The sequence below is a fragment of the Abrus precatorius genome, unplaced genomic scaffold, assembly GCF_003935025.1.
Source record: "Abrus precatorius isolate BTA unplaced genomic scaffold, Abrus_2018 Scaffold10, whole genome shotgun sequence".
In the NCBI taxonomy this organism is placed as follows: domain Eukaryota; kingdom Viridiplantae; phylum Streptophyta; class Magnoliopsida; order Fabales; family Fabaceae; genus Abrus; species Abrus precatorius.
Genome location: NW_020874292.1, coordinates 26021444 through 26044145, shown reverse-complemented (window position 1 = coordinate 26044145; position 22702 = coordinate 26021444). Strand labels below are relative to the sequence as shown.

Here is a 22702-nt window from a genome sequence, read left to right as displayed (position 1 = left end):
GGTTGAAAACTTTGGGCTACTTATGTAAAGACCATGATATCATGCCATGAATTAAAAACTTATAATTAATTCAGCGAAACATGTAATTGATTTTAAGATTATGGCTCAGTGCAGATAAGTTTCTACGCTTTGTGAATAAATTTTTGTAAAAAAAGAAGAAAAATATAAAAAATAAACAATTTTTTATAAGCTAAAAATAATTTATTTTTAAAATATGTAGAGAAGTTAAATAAAAAAACTAATAAAAAATATACATGTTGATTTTAATTTATTAAAAGAGTTCAATACATTTAATTATTTATGCCTATAAACATTTAATAAAAATAATTTAAACTGAGCTTATAATAATGTTAGAGAAGTAGTATCTTTAATTAAAATGTCTTCAATTTCAATGTTATGTCTAATCTCCTCTTTTTACTACCTTGGTAATTACAAACTAAAATGGATCCTTAATCATAACTGATTTGCAGCGTTTTTATTTATAACTATTGTCCATATACATATTTAAGTCAAGCGATCAAGAGAAATTGTCTTTTTATGAACTTGCATCGTGCGATTAATAAATTAGTATCATACCATACGAATCCATTGTAATATGTTTTAGCCTATATCTCTCATTAATAATTTTTTTTACATTTATTATTTTTATTGTAAATAACATAGCTTTTAGTTTTGTTTGAGATTTCAACATCGAAAATCATTTTGAGTGTTGACTAATCCAAAGTTAAGTATGCCTCGAAAGCTATTTTTGTCTTGTTAATTGAATGCCATCTAGACTTATATGTAGATAAGCATTAGTTATCACTTACCAAGTGCTGTGTGTGAATCGATAGAGATGGTGTGCTAATAGTATCTTTCACCACACTTTAATTTGGAGTTCACTTTTGATCCGCAAGAGTTGAAAAGTTGCATATGAAAATTTTCATAAGTTTACTTTACGAATGGCATCACCCCAGCCCTTGCATGTGATCTCACTGCTAAAAGAGATAAAATGAAAAGCTTACGTTACTAAAGTTCCTTTCATCAAAGCGCCTAATTTGTCATTATCCGTAGGCAAATTAATTATATTTTGAAGAAATATTATTCGTTTTAATGGATACTTGATGTTCATGGTATTTTCAAAACGATTTTGTGAATTTTAATTTTTAAGGTTGATTTTAAGTTTTTAAAAGCAATAATTAGTTTTTCTTATTAAAATATATATTTATTTTATTTTTGTATTTTTATATAATAAATATCTTCTTTTTCTTTATAAAATTCGTCAAATTAGTTATTTAAAATCAACACTAAAAATGAGGTTAATCTTTTTTAAAATATATAAAATTACTCATACTCTTTAAGTTTGAAATTAGTCCTTGTTTAGAATATTGATGTTGTCACTCTGGATTCGAACTCCTGATATGATATATAGACCTTTATTTAATCTATTATAGAAATATTATTATTTATCAATAAAACTTATTAAGTGTTAGGATACTTTTTCAAATATAGTTTCTGTTTAATAAAAAATAAAAATATATAATAATAAATAAAATATGACATTCATATTTACTATATTTATAGCATATATTAGTATTCGACAATATGACAACTATATTAATATAATATATCGTATTATTAATGTAAACTTATAATATCAATATACTAATCAAATATTAAATCGTAAATAAATAATTTTTTTTGTAATAATCACTAAACTCAAATACATACTACTTGAATTATTCTTTACTACTTAATTAATCCATCTATCTATATATAAAACAGTTATAATTTTCATATAAATTTCTATTGTTAAAAAAATAAATTACCAATAATAATTACCCCATCTCTCCTTCATTGTCCTTCCCCAAGGAAAAAGATAAAAGAATCTGCATATAGATTATATATATGTAGATCAAAAGATATATCTTCAAGCTCATTTCCATGAATATCCAAGGGAGACGTGTATAAATACGTTGTTTGCTGGTCATGGCCTCATGGGTGCTAGTGTGCTACCCTTCCTCCCCACCACCCCCCCCCCCCCCCCCCCCCCTTTCATGCATCTAATGGAATATGAATATGCATTTTTTCTTTTGTTGAAAAGACCATTTGTTGCAAAAGGAAGCATTGGTGGAGGTTATGTGGGAGATGTGTTATATGCATACTAAAGAGAATTTTAAGGCACATCACATGTTTATGTTTGCCCAAAGACATATTAAGGCACGACCTATGTTTAGTGCATATCACATGTTTACGCTTTCATTTGTACGTTTTCTCACCTAATTTGTTAAAATATTTGGACCGATAGATAGGTTGAAAGAGACATTCATTTCATTTTATTCTCTCTTTAACCTAAAGCTTCCTTTAAGACTTGTAAACAAAACTTTAATTAGTAGCTAAGAAATTAAGGATCAAGGATTTTTTGCCTCAGACACTAAAATCGAGAACGTAAATTATTCTAAAGGTCTAGACTAGTTGTTTGGTATGATTTAGAAGAAAGATGAATGAGATAACAAGAAATGTGCTAGAGATTCTTAAATTCCATAGTTAAACAAAAAAAATGTAAATATATATATATAGGCTTTTTATACTCTTAATATATTTAAAAAACTAATTATTAAAATAATATTATTTTAAAACAAATTTCTTTTTTAGAGTGCTTTTTCTCTGTCACCATTAATTTCGTATATGTAAGTGTAAAAAAATTTAAATGAGTTTCATAGACTTGAGAGGCGAAATTTAGAAATCATCATGACACATGAGGAAATGGGAAGCAATTTTGCTCCTCTTTCAATAGATGAATCTGAGATTCACACTCTTGGTTCCGCTTTCATGGCAAAGATACAATGCAGTGAATTATCAAGTGTGAACAGAACCACAGCAAGAGCAACACTATCGACCATCTTTGTGAAGCCACATGGTGACAATTGTTTAAGCTTTGTGTGACTTCGAACTGTGATTAGATGGAGCAAAAGTTCGATTACTAGAACAACCAAATTTTATCTAAATAATAACCAATTTTTTTTATATTTTTCTTTATGTAAAATAAATAATATATATATATATATATAAACATCTTTTATTATAATTTTATTTTCTGACGAAACTGATAAAAAAAAACTTTATTTTTTCTTTCTAACTTTTCTTAATTTAAACAACTTTAAAATATATTTAACTTTTACTTCTTTCCTCCGCATCTTTTTCTTACGTCCTGCGATCCTTTTTTTTTTTTTTCTGTCAATCTTCTTTGTTTGTTCAATCTGAGATCCAATGATCCAAAATTAAATTGGGTTATTTGGACCCATGGTTTTGGGTTCTTTCACAAATTAATGGGGTTATTGTACTTTGGGCTCTGAGCTTATTGATTAGGCTGGAGGATTGTTCGGCCCATGACATGTACCTTGACCTTTGGTCAGCGGAATACGACTCTTTACACGCTATTTTATATGACTAGTCTAATTTCATTCCCAAATTATGTATTCAGTGTAAATTTTCAATTATTTATGTATGATTTATACATTTTTAAATAAAATATTAGAAATAGTATATATACTATACCTAACATATTACTTATATATTTTATTTAAAATAAAAATATTTATAGATTAAAGATATTAATAAAAATAAAAAGGTAAAATTATACTTTTCGTCCCTAAATTAAGGTAAAATTTACTTTAGTCCTTTAATTTTTTTTTGGTTCAATTTAATCCCTCTAAGTTCCGTTTTTCCCCCACGTTAATCCTTTTTGTGACAACCGTTAGAGAACATAACAGAAGTATCATATGTGATACTAACGACATTTATGTTAATCTACCTGGACCTATAAAGAAAGTCTGAGTTAGAAGTCATTCCACGTAGAGATTGTCGTTAAGTAAAATACACTTCAGGGAAGAAGGAAACAGTCACTGTGTTATAAAAGGAATTTGAGATATTAAAATAAAAAAATCAGTTCGCAAAGCAAAATATTGAAAATCTATCAAGGGTTTCTGGTGCTTTCTTATTAGAAAAAGGTTAAAATTTTAAAGAGAAATCAAACATCAAGGTTATCAAGTATGTTTTTATTTTTGAAATTTCTTCTTTGCATGTATTGGGTATATTATTTTGTTTGTTTTTGTGAGGTTGTAAGAGTTATGACATTGTTAAATATTTGAAAGATTTCATCTTTTTGAATTTTAGGTTTTGTTGTTATTACCTTTTTTAGGTCATAAGAGATGGATAAATTCTGCGTAGAAGTTCACCATAGTAAGAAGTTTGAAAAGTCACGAAAGACTAAGTATGTTGGAGGTCAGACAAGTATTTGGGATTGTGAAGAAGATTTCTGGAGTTATTTTGAGTGTTTGGATGAGTTACGTGAATTGGGATATGATGTAGTTGATAGTATGTGGTACAAGATTGGTGGAAAAGGTCTTGATGTTGGATTAAAGGAACTAAAAGATGATAAATGAACTATGGAGATGGCCACAATGTCAAAATGTCATGGAAAAGTGGAGTTGTATGTAGTACATGCAGTTTCACAAGCTGAGATATGTATAGATGTTCCATTACTTGAATATCCCGTGAATGTTAATGGGGTTCAAGTTGGGGAGATGATCGGTGGAGAATGAGTAGCAGAAGAAAATTTTGAAGTGAATAACATGGTTGAAGTGGAACAAGAAAAGGTTCAAGTGGAAAAAGAAAAGAGACATGTGGAAGAGGAAGAGTATCAAGTGGAAGAGGAAGAACATCAAGTGGAAGAGGAAGAGGTTCATATGGAACATGGAGATCAAGAACAATCAAAGAAAGTTGATGGTTGTGAAATAGAGAAAAAATCCTCTACAAAAAGAAAAAAATTGAGTCAGGAAAAAGAAAAAGAAAACAGTAAAGGAAATGTCTGCCAAAACATCAAGAATAAATGAAAATACAAAGAACAAAACAATAAGATCATATGAGAAGAAAACAAGTAAAATAACAACAAAAAGTCAAGAAAAAGCAACCAAAACAACAAGAGCAAGTGAGAAAAAAAGGAAGGCAGCAACTTCATATGTTGAGTTTCATATTGATTCAAGTTTTAATGAAGACTTTGAAGTTGAATCTCAATTTGAGGTTGGTTCTACTTCTGCTAATTCAATGCCATTTGCTGCTAGCAATGAAGATTTTGATATTGATGAGGATTATAGAACTGAGGTATTGGAGATTGATGTGGATTTTGATGAGAAGCATAGAAATAACTTTAAATTGTTTAAGTTGCCATAAAAAATGACGAATTACAAATGGAAATTAGGTACATTTTTTGCATCTAGAGAAGATTTTAAAGAGACTGTAAAGACATATGCTATTCACTCTGGTAGAAACTTAAAGATTGAAAAGAATGATAATGAAAGAGTGAGAGTGATGTGCAAGGGTGAATACAAATGGATAGCAGTCTGCCAAGTTACCAAGAGAAAATACTTGACAATTGAGAAAAATTATTGATGAACACATATACAACAGAGAGTATAAGGTGAAAATGTTAGATTCAGCTTGGTTGAGTAAAAAATTACAAGATGGTGTAAGAGAAAATCACAACATAAAGGTTAATGACATTAAAGAAAAAGTGCAGAGTAAGTAGAATATTAGAGTAAGTAAGTTTATAGCACAAAGAACAAGGAGGAAAGTAATTGACCTTGTTGATGAGAGTTTTAAAGAGCAATATAAAAGATTGTATGATTATTGTCATGAGATGTTAAGGTTAAACCCTAGTTCAACTGTAAAGTTGTCAATTAAACAATATAGTCATGCAATTGAGGAAGGTGAAAATGTCCCTAGACAACTTTTCTCCACTTTTCAGAGACTATATGTTTGTTTTCAGGCTTGCAAGGAGAGTTTTTTAATGTGTAAACTAATTATAGGATTAGATGGATGTTTTCTGAAAGGATATTATGATGGACAAATTTTGACTGCTATAGGTAGGGATCCTAATGAGCAAATGTTGCCATTAGCAGCAGTTGTTGTCGAAGGTAAAAATAAGGACTCGTGGCAATGATTTTTACATTTACTTATTTCTAGTTTAGGAGGTGTGGGAGTATGCAAGAGCATGACCTTTATAACCAAAAGAAGGTATTACCATTACATGTCATGGTTCTTTTTACTTAATCCATTATATGCTAGTTAACTTATTGATATGACACTGAATGATTTATATTTCAGGGATTATTATCAACCATTGAGGAACAATTAAAAGAGCTTATATGGAAGGCAGCAAAAGCAACTTATCCACAAGAATGGGAAAGACATATGAAAGAAATGAGAAACATCAATGAAGAAGCATTCATGCATCTTCTCAAAATTCCTCCAAGATATTGGAGCAAGTCAAGGTTTTCTTTCCAACCTAAGATTGATGTGGTGGTAAATAACATGTCTGAAACCTTTAATAATGTTACTTTGGAATCTAGAACAAAGCTTGTAGTTACTATGATGGAAGACATAAGGATTTATTTAATGAAAAAGTAGGCTGCCAATAGAAAAAAGGCAACGTTGTTTATAGGAGATATACTGTCAAATATACTTAAAAAAGCTACAAAAACATCAAGCTGAATCACAATGGTGGTTGCCAAAGTATAACTTTCATGATACATTAACTTTTTAATAAGGTTCATTTCAGTCCTCTAAAAAAAATTAAGTTCATTTCAATCCTCTAAGATTTAAATTATGCTTATTTTAGTCCTCGAATTATTTAAAATGAATTATTTTAGTCCTTTAACTATTTCAAATTGATTCATTTTAGTCTCATATTACAACTTACACTTAATTTCATTTTTGCAAGGTGGTGTGGACAACGTATGTTTAAGGTCCAACATATTAATATGAAGGGAGATAAGTTTGTGGTGAACCTTGAACTAAAAGAATGTTCTTGCAGAATATGGATGCTTACTGAATACCTTGTGTTCGTTAAGCAAGTGTACCCGTTGTGAAGTAATAAAAGGTTTTAAAATAAGTTTCTGAAATATCGTCCCACAAGGATTGATTTTCAATTACAAAAAATTTCTTAATTCAATTGTTTGAGCATAAAATATGTAAAATTTAATAAGAACCAGAATTTAATTATAAAATTAATTATAAAAGTAAATAACACAACATACGTCTTAGTTGAACTTATAGGGGAAGAAACTAGGGTGTATGTCTTTTCTCATTTAATCATTTATGTTATTTTTCCGTTTTAACTCTAAATTTAATTTTCTTGTGATTACCAATCATTCATACAAATACTATTAATACCCAATGATCATGCAATACTAATATTCTTTTCTCTAAATTAATATCCCCAATAATTATGCAAGACATCAATTAAAGAAAGCATAAAGTACCTATGAACTTGTTAATTTAATAACGATTGAAAGAGAAAGATTGGTTTGGTCTACCTAATCCTTTGTCTCGTTTTACCTTATAGATTTATTAACTAATCGAGGTATGATCATCTAACGATATAATTAATTAAGATTATAATAATATTTAATAGGATAAAAGCTAATCACGAACGAAAATCAAATATATATTCAAACTTTAAAATTTCATAAATTTATGAACAATAGTTCTCATGGTCCTAGATATGAACTTAGTAACTCATGCTAAAGAAAAGAATTAAAACAATCATAAATAAATCCATAATCAAAAGAAATAGCAAACTAGAGTGTAAGGTGAGTTTCCCGATCTTCAAGTACGATTGCTTGAAATTTTAAGTCCTGCCAAGAAAATACCAAAGATCCCATACAAGAGAAATGAGATGAGAAGTGTATAAGAAAAGGAAGAAGGTGTGTAGAGAAGTGAAAAGTGTCTCAAGTGTGGAGCATAAGGCCTCTTTATATAAGTTATGTCCTGAGTTTCTAGTCGGTTGAGCTCTATCTTTTCAAATCGATTTTATCCACAATTAGAAATGCTCCAAATCTTCATATCTAAGTTTAAATTTTAAATTCAAAATTCAAATTCAGCTTCACATAGCACAGCTAAAGACTAAAAATATCTAATTTTTATCTAGAATATCTCCATAATGCACTAATAACAACTTTAAGCTAAATTGCAACAATTAATAACATAATTAGTGTAAATATATATAAAATTGAGTTTAAGTGTATAAATATAAGCCATAAAATATATCAAAATATGAACTTATCACCTTGCTATCATTCAATTGCTTCCTTGAACCATGTTAATATTAATCCTGAAGACTATATTCCTATTTATTATAGGAAACAACATTATGCAGCAGTTTACAAGTCTATTATATATCCAGCAAATAGACTTAATTTGTGAGAATCTACTGATTACCCCGATATTTTACCCCCACCAATCAAGAAACAACCTGGGAGGCCAAAAAAGTCAAGAAAGAAAGATGCATTTGAGAAAGTTGTTGAGGGAAACAAATTAAATAAGAAATGAATGACTATTAAATGCAGCATATGTGGAGTAAGTGGACATAACAAAGCTATTTGCAAAGCAATACAACCTGCTGGAACTGAGGCATCAGCAAGTCATACTCGAAGTTTAGCTACTTCTCAAGTTCCAATTGATGGTCAAACAAGAAGGAAGATGTGTACTTGAAGACGTCAACATAGTTAAATGTATTATGTAAGGATAATGTGTTTTTCTAATTTTTGCTTTACATTTTGTGCAGTTTGGTTGGAAAACATATTATGTGGGGCTTGTATTTTGTCCCTGTTCTTTTCTTAATGTTATAACAGTACATGTTGATGAATTTTTATTCTTAGTCGCAGCGAAGATTTCCTATTCTCACATTCATATTTGAAGATAATATATATGTTGAGAATATTATTCCATTAAAGATAGAAGAATCCATAAAAAATAATATCACAACAGTAGGACCATGACTTAATCAAAGCACTCTTTCATATTGCATTTACAGAAATTACATCCCTAAACAATGTTGGTTTTCTGCTAAACAACGTGAAAACAATAACATTACTACTAATACATTAATAAACACACTAATACTTAAAATACAACTTAAAATCTTATTATTTTTCTTACTAATTTTGAGTAAGTTCTAAAGATGCACAATTCTTCTCCTTTGTCTCAGTACAACAATTTCATTATCTTCAACTTCATTGTCTCCCCTCCACATGAAAAACCCACAACTCTCACTAAATTGAAAAATGATACAATAGATTAGGAACATAGATTAGTTAAACTTATTTATACACAATATAAAACTCAGTCATTTAATCTTACAAATTTACCTCATAGTTTCTACATCCCCAAAAACCCCTTCCCATATTTGTTGTTGTAGTTGCTATGCAATAAACACTATTCACATCACAATAACAAAATGGTTGGCCAACCCCTCTGCGAGCAGACGTCGTCGTCGATGATTGAGTCCATCAAAGCCTCAGCCTGTGTTTTGCTGTTTCCAAGAGACGTAGAACCCTAATTCGTACTGCCCTACCTCGATTGGAAGAAGAAGACACCTAATTCATATGCCCTAACATTTTTATAATCAATTTTCAAATAAAAATTTTCAGGTAGGATTGAATAAACACCATTAGTGCCACATAAGATGCTTCTGTTATGTTCTTTAACAATTGTGACGGAAATGACTAACGTGGAAAAAAAATAAAACTTAGAGGACTAAATTGAACAAAAAAAAAGATACAGAACGAAAGTAAATTTTACCTTAGAGTTACAGGACTAAAAGACTAATTTTACCAAATAAAAAACTGTAATTTTTATTTACATTTTCAACTTTATTTGGGTTTGGTAAATATTTATTCTTTAATAATAGAAGTAATATTAAGATATAATAATCTGTCAGAAAAAATTTTGTGAATCTATCTATAAATTAAAATAACATCATTATTATAATTACAATAAATAATCAAATTACCTGTCTTATTTTTGAAAATTTTCCTTTCTTTTAATACGGTAACAATAAGTACACAAATAATTTGAACGTGTACAATTTTCTAACTTCAACTGTCAACAAATTTATGATTGCAATAATCATGACATTGTGTATATATTTATTTTAAATAAAATATATAAATCATATATGTTATATAAAATTTATATTTTAAAAAATAAAAAAAGTGATATATAACAATACAATTTTTATTTTTAAAAGATTTTTAAAATATGTAAAGTGTTACATGTACCACTTACTAATTTATTAAAATAACATAAGTATACTAAATATGTAATTTTAAAATGAAATTATACTAGTTACATAAAAAAATATGGCTCAATAATTTTCAAAATTAGAACTTTTATAAATTATTAAAATGTATTAGAAATGCTTTTATGCTTCACTAAAGTAACAATTTTTTTTATAAAAAAAATATATTTTTTATATTTTTTTCCATGTTAAAAATGACTAAATGCTTTGGATATTTTCAGTTTCGAATTACATCTTGATTTATGTGTGTTTTAGAAGTGTATAGATAGATTTATCTCTATTTTTTGTCACAGGTCAAATTTTTAAACTTAAATTTGACTCGAGCAAGATTTAATAATATTTGGACAGAATTAGGTTCACTCAATCTATAGACAAAATATATTAATATTAATAGTGTGTATAACTAAATTATGAAATTAATAAAGAAAAATTAAAAATTAAAATATATTTTGTGATATATTTTAAAATAAATATTATTAATATAATTATAATATCATAATACATAAAATATTATTTAATTTTAAATTTTTATTATTAATACATAATTATTTTAAATATATAAGTTAAAAAAAACAGACTGGAATAACTCAAAATATAACTCAAATTCATTGTTAAAATACATCGAGTCTAATTTTTAATATTTCATCAAAATTAATATCAAACTGAAACGGCTTAAAAGAATAAATCGAATTGTGTACACTTATAACATGTTTACATGAATTTTACGGACGTTGAAACAGTAAGATAATCTATTCCCTGTGTTTTAAAAGATTATGTGCTTATTGCTAACAAAAATTTGAATGAGTAGCTCTAAGTTAGTCTTCTAATTAGATTTATAAGACTTGCTTATGCTGTCTACAAGGTTCACAAACACTAATATTCTACCATACCCAATTGTCAAGATTACAGCACAAATTAGTGAAATTTTTAAGCCAAAATATAATTGCAAGACATTGTTATACAAACTTTACAAATCCTTTTTCTTTGTTGCGTCGACCATGAAGGAAAGAGAGAGACTCTAGACTGCTAATAACAACTGGTAGAAAAAGACTACCCAAACTTTTTTAAAATATTTCTTACTGTATCTAAATAATTGTGTGTCTTACTAAATAATTTGAATCAAAATGGCACGAATAAAGCCTACATAAAATCGTATCTAAAAGCAAATTATAAAGTGTGAAAAACCTATCATTAATTTCTTTTTCTCTTATAAATGTTTCCCACGTTAAACTAAAAAGAAAAAGGAGCAAAAGAACAGTGACAATGCGCAAAATCACGATCTAATCCTATGAGTAAGAGGAGGGCATGACATCGAAGCGAGGCAACTCTAACAACAAGGCATCAAAGTCTTTGGAGGACACGTAATTGTTCATTAGCATGGAAGAAGGTAAAAGATCATTTGTTAATGTTCCATTGGAGGCAGCACCTTTGTTCCAATCATGTGGCTTGGCAATGGCATGATTAACTCCTTCTATGATCTCTGAAGAAGATAAAGCAGAAGCTGCATTTCGACGTCCTATCCAAGCCGTGGATGAGTTCTTCCCCGTTAGTCTCTGAACAACATCTCTGAAGTTCACCGCATCGGTTTGCACGTAGCGGGTTTCTATTTGCACTATCTTCAGAGGCTCACCCCCACGAGCCATTTCCTTGAGCGATTTAATTTAATTGCTTTATTACAATGCTACGGTATTGGAGTGTTGAGAAATGAATGCAATAATGCATGTGGGTGTGGTTGTGGGTGTTATATTTATAGGATGTGATAAATCTAGGCTGGACAGCATGTGGGGCTTTCATATATAGTGTGAAAAGTGTATATTAAATTGACATTTATGAGAGAAGTAATAGATGCATGCAGTCCAAGAAGACTGGTCAGTTGAATCTTGGGCGAGGGTCTAAGTCAAACAGCACGCAATTTGGAATATGGTCACGTTGATTATTATATATGGGGAAAAGCACGAACTAGGAAGCACAGGTTCATCCACTAAGATACAAAAGTGAGTAATTGTCCACTCCTGCAACTGGTTCTTCTCGCGTGGCATGAAAATTTTGTTCATTTGTACCACAACTCACTTTGCGCTCTAAGCTCGTCCTCATCAATCCCTACCGTCCATCCATCCTAGCTAGTTGGAGAAAGCGTTTGTGGTTGACAATTTATAATAATGCGCACCAAGAATATTATTTAGGTCTTTAAATAAAAATCACGAATTAAAAATATTTAACTGTGTAATATAATTTTTTTGACACTGGAACGTGATTATTTATTACAATAATGATATTATAAAAAAAATATCTTGGTTTTCTCTTCTCTAAAATTACTACTCAGTCATATTATATTTTCAAAGAATTGGATTTTTCTTAAAAATACGTTAAATATCAGAAAATATTCACAGTTTTTATAAATTTATCAATAAATATTTATAGGTGTAAAAATAAAATAATAAAATGATTTAATTTGTTTCTAAGTTGTTTTACTTTATGAAATAATTGTTATTTATTTTTTATATTAAAATTTTCTCTTATATGACTTATCTAAAAGTTTATAAACCATAATTTTCTTGCGTTAGGATAACAAATGACAATGATCATACCGTAGAATAGATTCAACTTCTATCTCAGCTTTTTAGTTTTTAATGTTAATTTTCTGAGAAATTTTTTTGTAATTAACATGCTAAGTATGAGCTTTTACAACTCGTCTTAACTCATATGTTACAATTTCCCATGTGATATTTTTGAAACAGATCTATAAGGACTTCGTACAGTTCATGATTATGATAACATATCTTGCCTTTTCATTTCTTCCATGATTCTAGAGTAATGACACTGTTTAATATTTCTACCAAGTGGTAATGAAATCCTACTGCACACCATGATTATAACAATTAGTAGTTTGAGAATCAATCCATGCACTTCCTGATATAAAATACACATTTCAATAAAAATACGTGATTTAGATTAATTTATTTACATATCTAAAAAAAATTTAACACCTTAATTTTATTAAACTTTAAATTATGTGAACAGTACACTTCTTTCTTTCTTTTTATATATCAACGATGATATTAAAAATAATATAATAAAAAAATTAAAAGCTATAATTATATGTAACCTAACCCAATGTACATGTGTATGACATTTACATGGGCTTCCAGAAAGAAAACTGCTTTGTCAAAGTTACGAGACGGTCGAGCAGCCGAGCAGGCCAAGGTTGTTCAGTATTTTTGGCATCTCAACAAAAAAAGAAAGCAAGGTGTTTACTTTTCATTCTAGACAGTAAGAAAATTAATAAAACAAAATATTCTCCAAAAAATTTATTTTAAAAATGGTATAATATAAATTTCATGCACCCTCTCTGTATTTAATGAAAAAAAGTTCAAAATATACATTTTTAACTAGTAAATATATCCGTACGTTACACGAGTTTATTTTATTTTTATTAAATTAATTTATTTTAAAATATAAAATATATAATTTAAATATTAAAAATATATAAATATAATAAAAAGTTTATTATATTAAATATAATTACATTGAGGAAGATTATGAAATACTTTTTTATATACAACATTTTTTGTATATTCTATATATTTGTTACTCTCTTCAATAATAAAGATTTTTATTCTTTTTGCTGACGTTATTCTAGATAATGTAACATATAATTGACCATGACTAAATACAGGTTTTGACAAATATAATCCAACATAATTTAATAATTGTCCTTGACTTTTGTTTATTATCATTGCTTAACATACTTTTATTGGAAATTGTTTTCTTCTTAAAAGGAAATGTCACTTGGAGTCACTTGCTGTTAAAACTATTCGCGGAATAAGTATTTTAGCACCAATGTTATTTTCTGTAATTATTTTTGTTTCAATTATCCACTTTCCTAAACGTATGATAAGGAGTCTTGTTCCATTGCACAATCCTAATGTGGGATTGATATTCTTAAGTAGCATAATTGACATTCCTTCTTTGAGTTGCAAGCAATGGGAGGAAATCCATTGAAAATTAAAGTATTCAAGAATTCTACGGGATACATAAGCTCTTACTCATGCACACTCTGTGTGTATTTAATGAAAAAAAGTTAAAAATATACATTTTTAATACACTTCTAGTGTTGCTTGCATTTTTTATATATCATATACAGACTTCCCAAAAGAAAAACTGATTTTTCATCCGAGCTCAGAGAATTCACTAATCATAAAACATGAGGCAAATACAAGAGCTGCTATTCATACATATAGAAAAGTACCAAAAAGTTTATCTTTGTATTTTGGTTGTAATAGAAATTATAGGCTAACAAAACTTACTTATCATATAATCTAAGAAATAACAAAATTACCTTATCACAACTAACTTATAAATCTAATTGTGTACCGTGTTAGTTAAAGTTAAAGATAAATATACCTTATTCTATGCAATTTACAAACACCACCGTGAAATTAGTTTCTTCATCTAACTTGAACTTCTTGCTTTTCCTTCACGTTATTTTGTTTCTTTTAAAACATACGTCCAAGTTGCTATTGATTTTTTATGGTGACCGATTATATTAATAAAGGCAATTAAATTACCTTATTTGAAGAGGCTTGTGCCATATTATCTCTTTAAAAACAAAATGGGTTAAAGATATATAAATTTTGCAAAGATCTCGCAAATAAAATGTTTTCAATGCTTATGAGATAATATTTTTTTTAAAAGTTTCATTTTTTGTTAATAAATGTTAGTATTATAGATATTGTCAACTTTTTAATAGACAGATAGAATGGTCAGTAAATATAATTTTTAACTTATTTAGAAATTTGCATTTTATTATCTTGTTTAATTTTAAAATATTCTTTAAGCACTTTTAAATATTTTAAAATTATTGAAGAGAATGCTAGTAATGTAATTTTAGAAAATCACAACTTGTTAGTATCTATACCTAAGAAGGGGATAAGGGGAGGAAAGAATATTAAACTGAGATACAGGAGATAAGAGAACAAATCCTATCTTAACTAAACAATGAGCACAGCATAGTGATTAACTTCTTTATAAATATAAAAAAACTAATAGATTTTAAAGTCTCTCTAATGATACAAATTAAATAAAATAAAAGGTGAGAGCTGCTCAACATTCAAAATAAGGTTAATAACCTCTTTAAAATTATTTTCTATTTAAATAGTCTTTAGTTTAAGTTTAATTACCAATTGAATTCCTTAGAAAATACTTCATAGCTTAGCTGCAATAGGATAACAAAGCACTGCAAAATTCTGAAATAAATATATCACAACTATCATGAATCAAGCCTTCACAAGCAGCAGATATATTGGCTTTGGAGACAATGCTATCAATATTTTATTTCAACTGGTCTAAAAGAAAAATAACTCATCTAATCTTATTAGAAACTAATTTAAATATAACATTGATTTTGTCACTATTAAAAAAAAAATCAGTTATTATAAAAAATTTGTTGCGCTAAATTATTAGAAGTGACAAAAGAGTTCTAAAAAATAAATTCATTTTTATCCTTCTAAAAGGTCTAAAAAATAACAACAAATAAGATACTCTAATTATAAAATTTCATAAAAAAAATATTAAAAAAATTAAGAATATTAATAAATTTTTTAAAACTTGTCTTCGTTATTAGATTGAATTTATGTTATCTTAATTTTGAGTCACATTAAAAATATGTTAAAAAATATTATTTTAAATTTTATTTATTTATTTAGAAGAAAATATTTTACACAAATTGAATAAATTTAATAATTTTGTTGAATTATATATTTTTTATATCAATAGATAAGTATAAATATATTTTTCATTGAACAAACAAATAAAAATAAAATATTATAAAGATAAATGCTAACTAGTCTCTTATTTAAAAATACTAGTTATAAAAATATTTTTTTTTATTATTCAATCATCAATCGAGTTTTCGATAATTAATTATGTCTATATTAGATAACTTTATTTTAACATGTAATATATTTTTAAAATATAAAAAAATATTGAATATAAAATTATGTTTGCAAATACTTAAGTTATTTAAAATTTGACATAAACATAATTATAAAGATAATATTACATGATCTAATATTAAAATTAATAAAATCTAACATCTATAAAAGTTATTAAGTATAGCTCATAACTAATAATTGTTGTTATGATAATTAAATATCAGTTTCTCTCCCTATATACTCTCTCTTGAAATTTTAATATTAACAATTTATTGTTAGATTTAATGATTAAAATTTATCTTTTTTATTTTCACGTTAAAATTCGTCTCATTTGACATGTGTGCGTGTGCACATAGAATTAATTAGTTAATATATTACGTAAAAAAATAACTTTTTGAAAGTGAGAATAAAAACATGTGTTCCTAACATTTGGATTTATTAAGATTTAAATGTTTAATTAAAATGTAGGTGAGGAATAAAGGTTCTTAGAGGGAGTTTGGGGCAAGTAGTATACTACCTATACCCGTGCCCACTAGGATTAACAAATACCTGTGCAGGTTATGATATCTTATTACATTAATATTATATAATATAAACCATTACAGGTTAATATATTTTAAATGTAATTATAAAATAATACAAGATAAAAAGTTATCTTGTCACATAAACAAATATAATAATTTAGATATATTTTACATAATGAATAATATATGGGAGTACCCATCATGCTACAAGTATTTTTTACATCCTAGTTTCGACCAGGGCATATTGTGCTTCCCATATGTAAATTCCGCATCTCATTAAAAAGAGAACCAAAAATGACACACAAGATATTATCAATGTATCTTAGCTATGATATCTTTTTGAGTTCTGTGGAAAGTTATTCTCTTATCTATTTAATGATACCCTTCAACAACAATCCACTTGTCTTTACGCGATGTTGTCACAGTAGAATGACAAAGAAAACAAATCAATTACCATATCCAATTGAATATGCGACTCCTTGAGAGAGTAATTTATAAAAGCAATAGAAAGATTGCTAGCATTTCGCGTAGAGCACTAGCATCTATGATGTGCATAAAGTGTATTAAATGAGATTAATTTACATCATCTTCAAATTTGGAATTGTACACTATTTAATACTTTTTTTTATAAACTATAAAATTGATTAATTTAATTGTGGTATCTTCTTATACTATTTTCATATACTTTAAATATTTATACATATATTATATTTTAAAAATGTATTATATATTAAATAAAATAATATTATGAAGTACTAATTTATTTATTTTTTATTAAATTTTACAAAGTTGATATAATTGGTAAAAAAATTTAATTAAGGACTGGATTGAATAATTTAATATTTTATGAAATATTATTAGATAGTAAAAAGGGTTTAAATTTAACATTCAATGACGACGAATTTTGAGTATATATATATATACTTTATATTTTAAAATATTAAAATAATATTATTTTCAAACATTTTTTTTGTTTAAGTTTCATATATTAATGAGATTAATGGAAGTTTTTAAGAGTTCCATCGCAGAGTCGAACTAAGAGTTCATAACACGTGTCATGTAAAACTTTTTTGTTTACACAGAACTTGTTAAGAAAACAATATTTGGTCTTAATTTACACTAGAGAGCAATAAAAAAAAACAGCTGAGGAATTGGTAAGTAGAGTGATATATGAGATGAGACTCTTTTGCTGATTTTCTTCTAACTCATCACATTAGAAAACGACGAAAGACCCTGTAAAAAGAAAAAATAAAAATAAATTAATTTGTATTTGTTTATCAAAAAAGATATAATATAAAAATTTAAATATATAAAAAATATATGTAACACAATTATGATTTATCATCTTTATATATGTATATTGGGAAAACGTATATAAAAAAATGGATAAAAATAAAAAAATAATTTTATACATCTATTGTATTTTTATCAATTATTAAATAAAATTAAAAAAACATGTTTAATAAGATAAAATTAAATATATACATTTAAAATTAGAAAACACTGTGTACATAAATTAGTATATACAAAATAAAAATATAATTAAATCCGATTAAAATAAAGAAGTTTATTTAATAAAAGAATTCGACTCCATTGCAAGTGTTTCTAAGGCACGCCAACGCCAAGGTAATCTCATTTTTAGTATCTAACTTTTCTGATGTGACGATAATGTTGCTCTTACGTCCTATTTGTACTTAATAATCCATTATGTTGTCTCTATCTATACCTATGAAATCAGAACGAAGTGGAGTTTCACACAATTTTGAACTGGTCTGGAATGGAGCAAAAGTTTGATCAATGGAAGTCTAGAATGACACAGGAACTGCAAATACAAAGTGCACGATTTTCCAAAATTTTGCACTCCTTCGTTTTTCGAAAAACAAGTTTGCAAATTACTTGCGATTGGTCTGTATGATTCAGTTTTGATTTTTAAATTTTAAAAATTAATTTTAAAATAATTTTATAAAATAATTTTTAGAAAAATAAAATAAAATAAATTTTTTTTGATAATTTAGTTTTTAAAATTATTTTTAGTTAGACTTTTGTTAATTTAAAAAAAATAGAAAAATAAAAACAAAAACACTTAAATAATAATTCTGTTTTTTAATTTTAAAAACTAGAAATAAAAATTAATTTTTAAAAATAGTTTCTAAAACTTACATTAATAAGCAAATTTTTCTATTTTTTAATTTTAATAACTAAAAACTCTATTTAAAAAGAGACAAACTCTAACTTTTTTATATTACTATATTGTTTTATGTTGTAATTATACTATTTATATTAAGATTCAATTATAAAAATAGATCTGGATCCTCTGCAGTTTTAATAGAAACTGCACCCACTCTACAATGTATTTTTGTTTAAGCAAAAATGCTTCACTTAAGCAAAAATTAAATTAACTCACTTAAATGCGATTAGTGGCTTAAACAAATGGGGAGAAGGCTTGAAAACGCGTCTAAGCGAGCCATGAGAAATTTGAAGCATGATTTGCTTAAATACGCTTTTTAGCTTAAGCGATTCTCATTTAGCTTAAGTCTTTCCAAGCACAATTAATTAAACCTAAACAAAAATAAACTAGAGAGACATGTATTTGAGTCATTCATTTCACTTAAGCGAATTAAGAATCAGTCAAGCTATTAGTGATTCACTTAAGCCGTGACAAGCAATTTTAATTAATATTAAGCAAATTTGAGGCAAAGAGCAATAGTTCCACACATACAAAATAGCTTAAGCAAAAATGAAATGGTTCAAGCGAATATGAGTAGGGCTTGAGCCAAGAAGTAAATTTCTTAGTGAATCAAGATTCATTTAAGCGATTCTGTTTACTTAAGCGAATATACCAAGAATTGTAAAAATTATGCAGACACAGACAGCATGCAAGGGGGGTCAAATACACTTGATTATATAAGTTTTTCAACTTACATCTTAAACAATAAAAGAGTTTATAAATACATATTTAGCTTAGAAACAAAAGAAATTTTGGCAATTGTATAATCAAATTTGATCAAGGATTGAAGCATTGGTATCATCAAGTTGTCCCTACAAAATAAGAAGAGACATTACAAACAAGAAAGGATCGAAAAAAAAAAAAAGAATTGGTTTGATGTAAGTAGAATAGTCTTACTCATCACTGCTTTATGTGCTTCCCAAAGCGTTATCATTCCATATTGCTTCAATCAAACTATCAGTTTAAAGAAACTAATCAATTCTTAGTTCATAAGAAATTATTGCACCAATCCATTGGAACAGTCTGCAGGACCTTCCTCTTAACCCTCCTCATTTGTACCACCTACATCACAGCCAAGACATTCACCAACACAACCATCCATGCCTAATATACCACAAACGAATCAAGTTTCATACACTATCTAAGTCATATAGAGCAACAATTGGCACCAAAAAATCGCGCTTACACTCAGCTGAACGAGTCCTTCTACAGGCCAGTCATTCTCTCATTTAATATTTTAAAATATCTAATCAATTATACAAAACATTACCTTGATTTTCTCTTTCCAGAGGTTCACTCTACATCAACATCATAGTGAGACATTTACTTTTCCATGACCCACACCACCAGAGATTTTTGCAGTAGTTGTATCATGGCCTGAAGACAACCCTATCTTTCTAGCTTAAGAAGAGACTCCACAGGATCATGTGTCATAGCCAGATGAAGGAGCCAACGAGGACATTCAAGATATTGACGAGAATGAAGGGAAAGATGTACAACAAGGTCAACACTTAGCAGAAGAAGGGGAGATGAGTCACAACCCAAGCAAAAAGAGGAGAATGTAAGAGACCCATAATTACATTTAAGATTTTATTGTAATGGATTTTAATGACTCAACATTTTCCTTCTATGTAATGGATTTAATTTTGAGTTTTTCAATGCTGAATTCTATACTTTTCATTGATGGATTTTAAAATTTATCCAAAATTGTGCCTTATATCAAAAATTTTTTTTTTTGTAAGATGTAAGTTGAAAAACTTATGTAATCAAGTGTATTTGGCCCTCCTTGCATGTTGTTTATGTCTGCATAATTTTTATAATTTCTGATATATTCGCTTAAGCAAACAAAATCGCTTAAGTGAATCTTGATTTGCTAAAAAATTTAATTATGAGCTCAAGCCCTACTCATATTTGCTTAAACTATTTCATTTTTACTTAAGCTATTTTGTATGTCTAAAACCATTGCTCTTTGCTTTAAATTCCCTTAATATTATTTAAAATCACTTATCACTGCTTAAGCGAATCACTAATAGCTTGAGCGATTCTTAATTCGTTGAAGCAAAATGAATGACTTAAATACATGCCTCTTTGGTCTATTTTTGCTTAGGTTTAATTAATTTCGCTTGAAGAGGCTTAAGCTAAATTAGAATCACTTAAGCTAAAAAGTGCGCTTAAGCAAATCATGCTTTAGGTTTCTTGTAACTCACTTAGGCGCGTTTTTAAGCCTTCTCCGCATTCGCTTAAGCCAATTACTATGCTCAAGTGAGTTAACTTAATTTTTGCTCAAATGAAAATGCACTGTAGGGTGTAGTTTCTGTCAAAACTACAAAGGATCCGAATTCTATAAAAATTCGTCGTTGTATTCTTATGAGATATTTTCAAGATTGCATGCGACTTTTAAAAATGATTACATGATTTAGTTAATGACAATTTTTTGATGCAATTGTTGTAGAAGGAATGTTTATTAGTGATAGTATTATATGCAAACATTTTCATTGAAGTGAAACTTTAGTTTTAATTAATAATTAGCACCACCAACACCTACAATCATTTATAAATTTTGTCTTGTAGTTAATTTATAAATTTGAATATTCATAAATAAACATCATGGTTTTATATATAAGATTATTTACCATTTTTATTTTTATATAAAAATAACATTTTTACTATATACATCTCCAAGTAAAGATTAAGTTACTACAAAAATAACTTTGTTTTTACTTAAATTTTGTCATGGATACTAAATTTTATCAATCAACAATTGAATCAAAAGTTTTACATAAATATCACCTTCCTCTCTTTTTTTCTTTACTATTCCTTTTCTCTTTATTTGTTTATTTTATCTCTTATTTGGGTGGTAAAAAATAAAAAAAGAAGGTTAGGTTTGAGTTTCTTCTGTCTTTGTCTCCTTTTCTTCTTACTCTACTTTTTCTCTTCTCCTTTTTATTTTATTGTTGTATACTTAAAGAATAAATAGTAAACAATTTATTGTTGTATACTTAAAGAATGAATAGTAAATAAAGTGCTGGACGTAGATGTGGTAGGTGAATTTATTATTAGAAATTTTTTACATATACAAGAATTCGAACTTGTAACCTTATTTAAACGATACTGAATTACTTATTACTCAAACTAACCTTAATTAGTTATTTATTTATATTTTAAATTATATACAAAATTTTAAATTAATAAATATTGTTATTAGTCAATTTGGTTTTATTTAGAGATTTAAACAAGATAATAAGAGAGAAAGGTAGTGTAGAATAGAAAAAGAAATATTTTTGTTAATCTTGTTTATAATATATATATTTATAATATATATAAATAAGGGTAATTTTTAAAAAAATTTATTGAGTCATGATTAAAATATATTTTAATTAAAATTTTCAATCATTGCTCTTAAAGACATTAATTAAAATTTTTTAAAAATATTATTAATATATTTTATTATAATTTTTAATGCATATTTAACATAATTTTTAATAAGAGTTTTATAATTTAATTTTTTTTAACTAGAGTTCCTCACATGATCCTATTTTAATTTGGCAAATATTGATTAGTATCCAAAAACATTGCAATAAATTTAAAAAATTGAAATTTCTATCAATATAATTTTATTGTAATTTTTAATATATCTTAATATAAATTATAATTTTTTTCATTTTTAACTTGTATTTTTAGAATATAAATATTGAGAAGTCTTTTGAATGTATATTTAATTTATTTTACAAAATTTTTTTGACATTAATAATTTATATTTGTATTTAAATTCTATCGGAACAATAATTTTTTAGCATCAAAATTAAATTAATTCAAACAATGAATCAATTATCATACGTAGCCATAGTTGAAAGTTAAAAAAAAAAAAGAAAAAAAGAAAAAAGAAAAAAGAAAAAAG

At 26.9% G+C, this 22702-nt stretch overlaps 1 protein-coding gene across 1 annotated transcript; it reads right to left on the bottom strand.

Moving 5' to 3' along the window:
• Window positions 1-11406: 11406 nt before the first annotated feature.
• On the bottom strand, window positions 11407-11763 carry LOC113852134 (VQ motif-containing protein 10-like). The gene has a single exon (XM_027482382.1). The coding sequence runs from the start codon at window positions 11761-11763 to the stop codon at window positions 11407-11409; it is 357 nt and encodes a 118-aa protein (XP_027338183.1).
• Window positions 11764-22702: the final 10939 nt, after the last annotated feature.

Excerpts from the sequence above, each read along its gene's own strand:
- LOC113852134 (XM_027482382.1), bottom strand. The coding sequence starts at position 11,763 with ATGGCTCGTGGGGGTGAGCCTCTGAAGATAGTGCAAATAGAAACCCGC.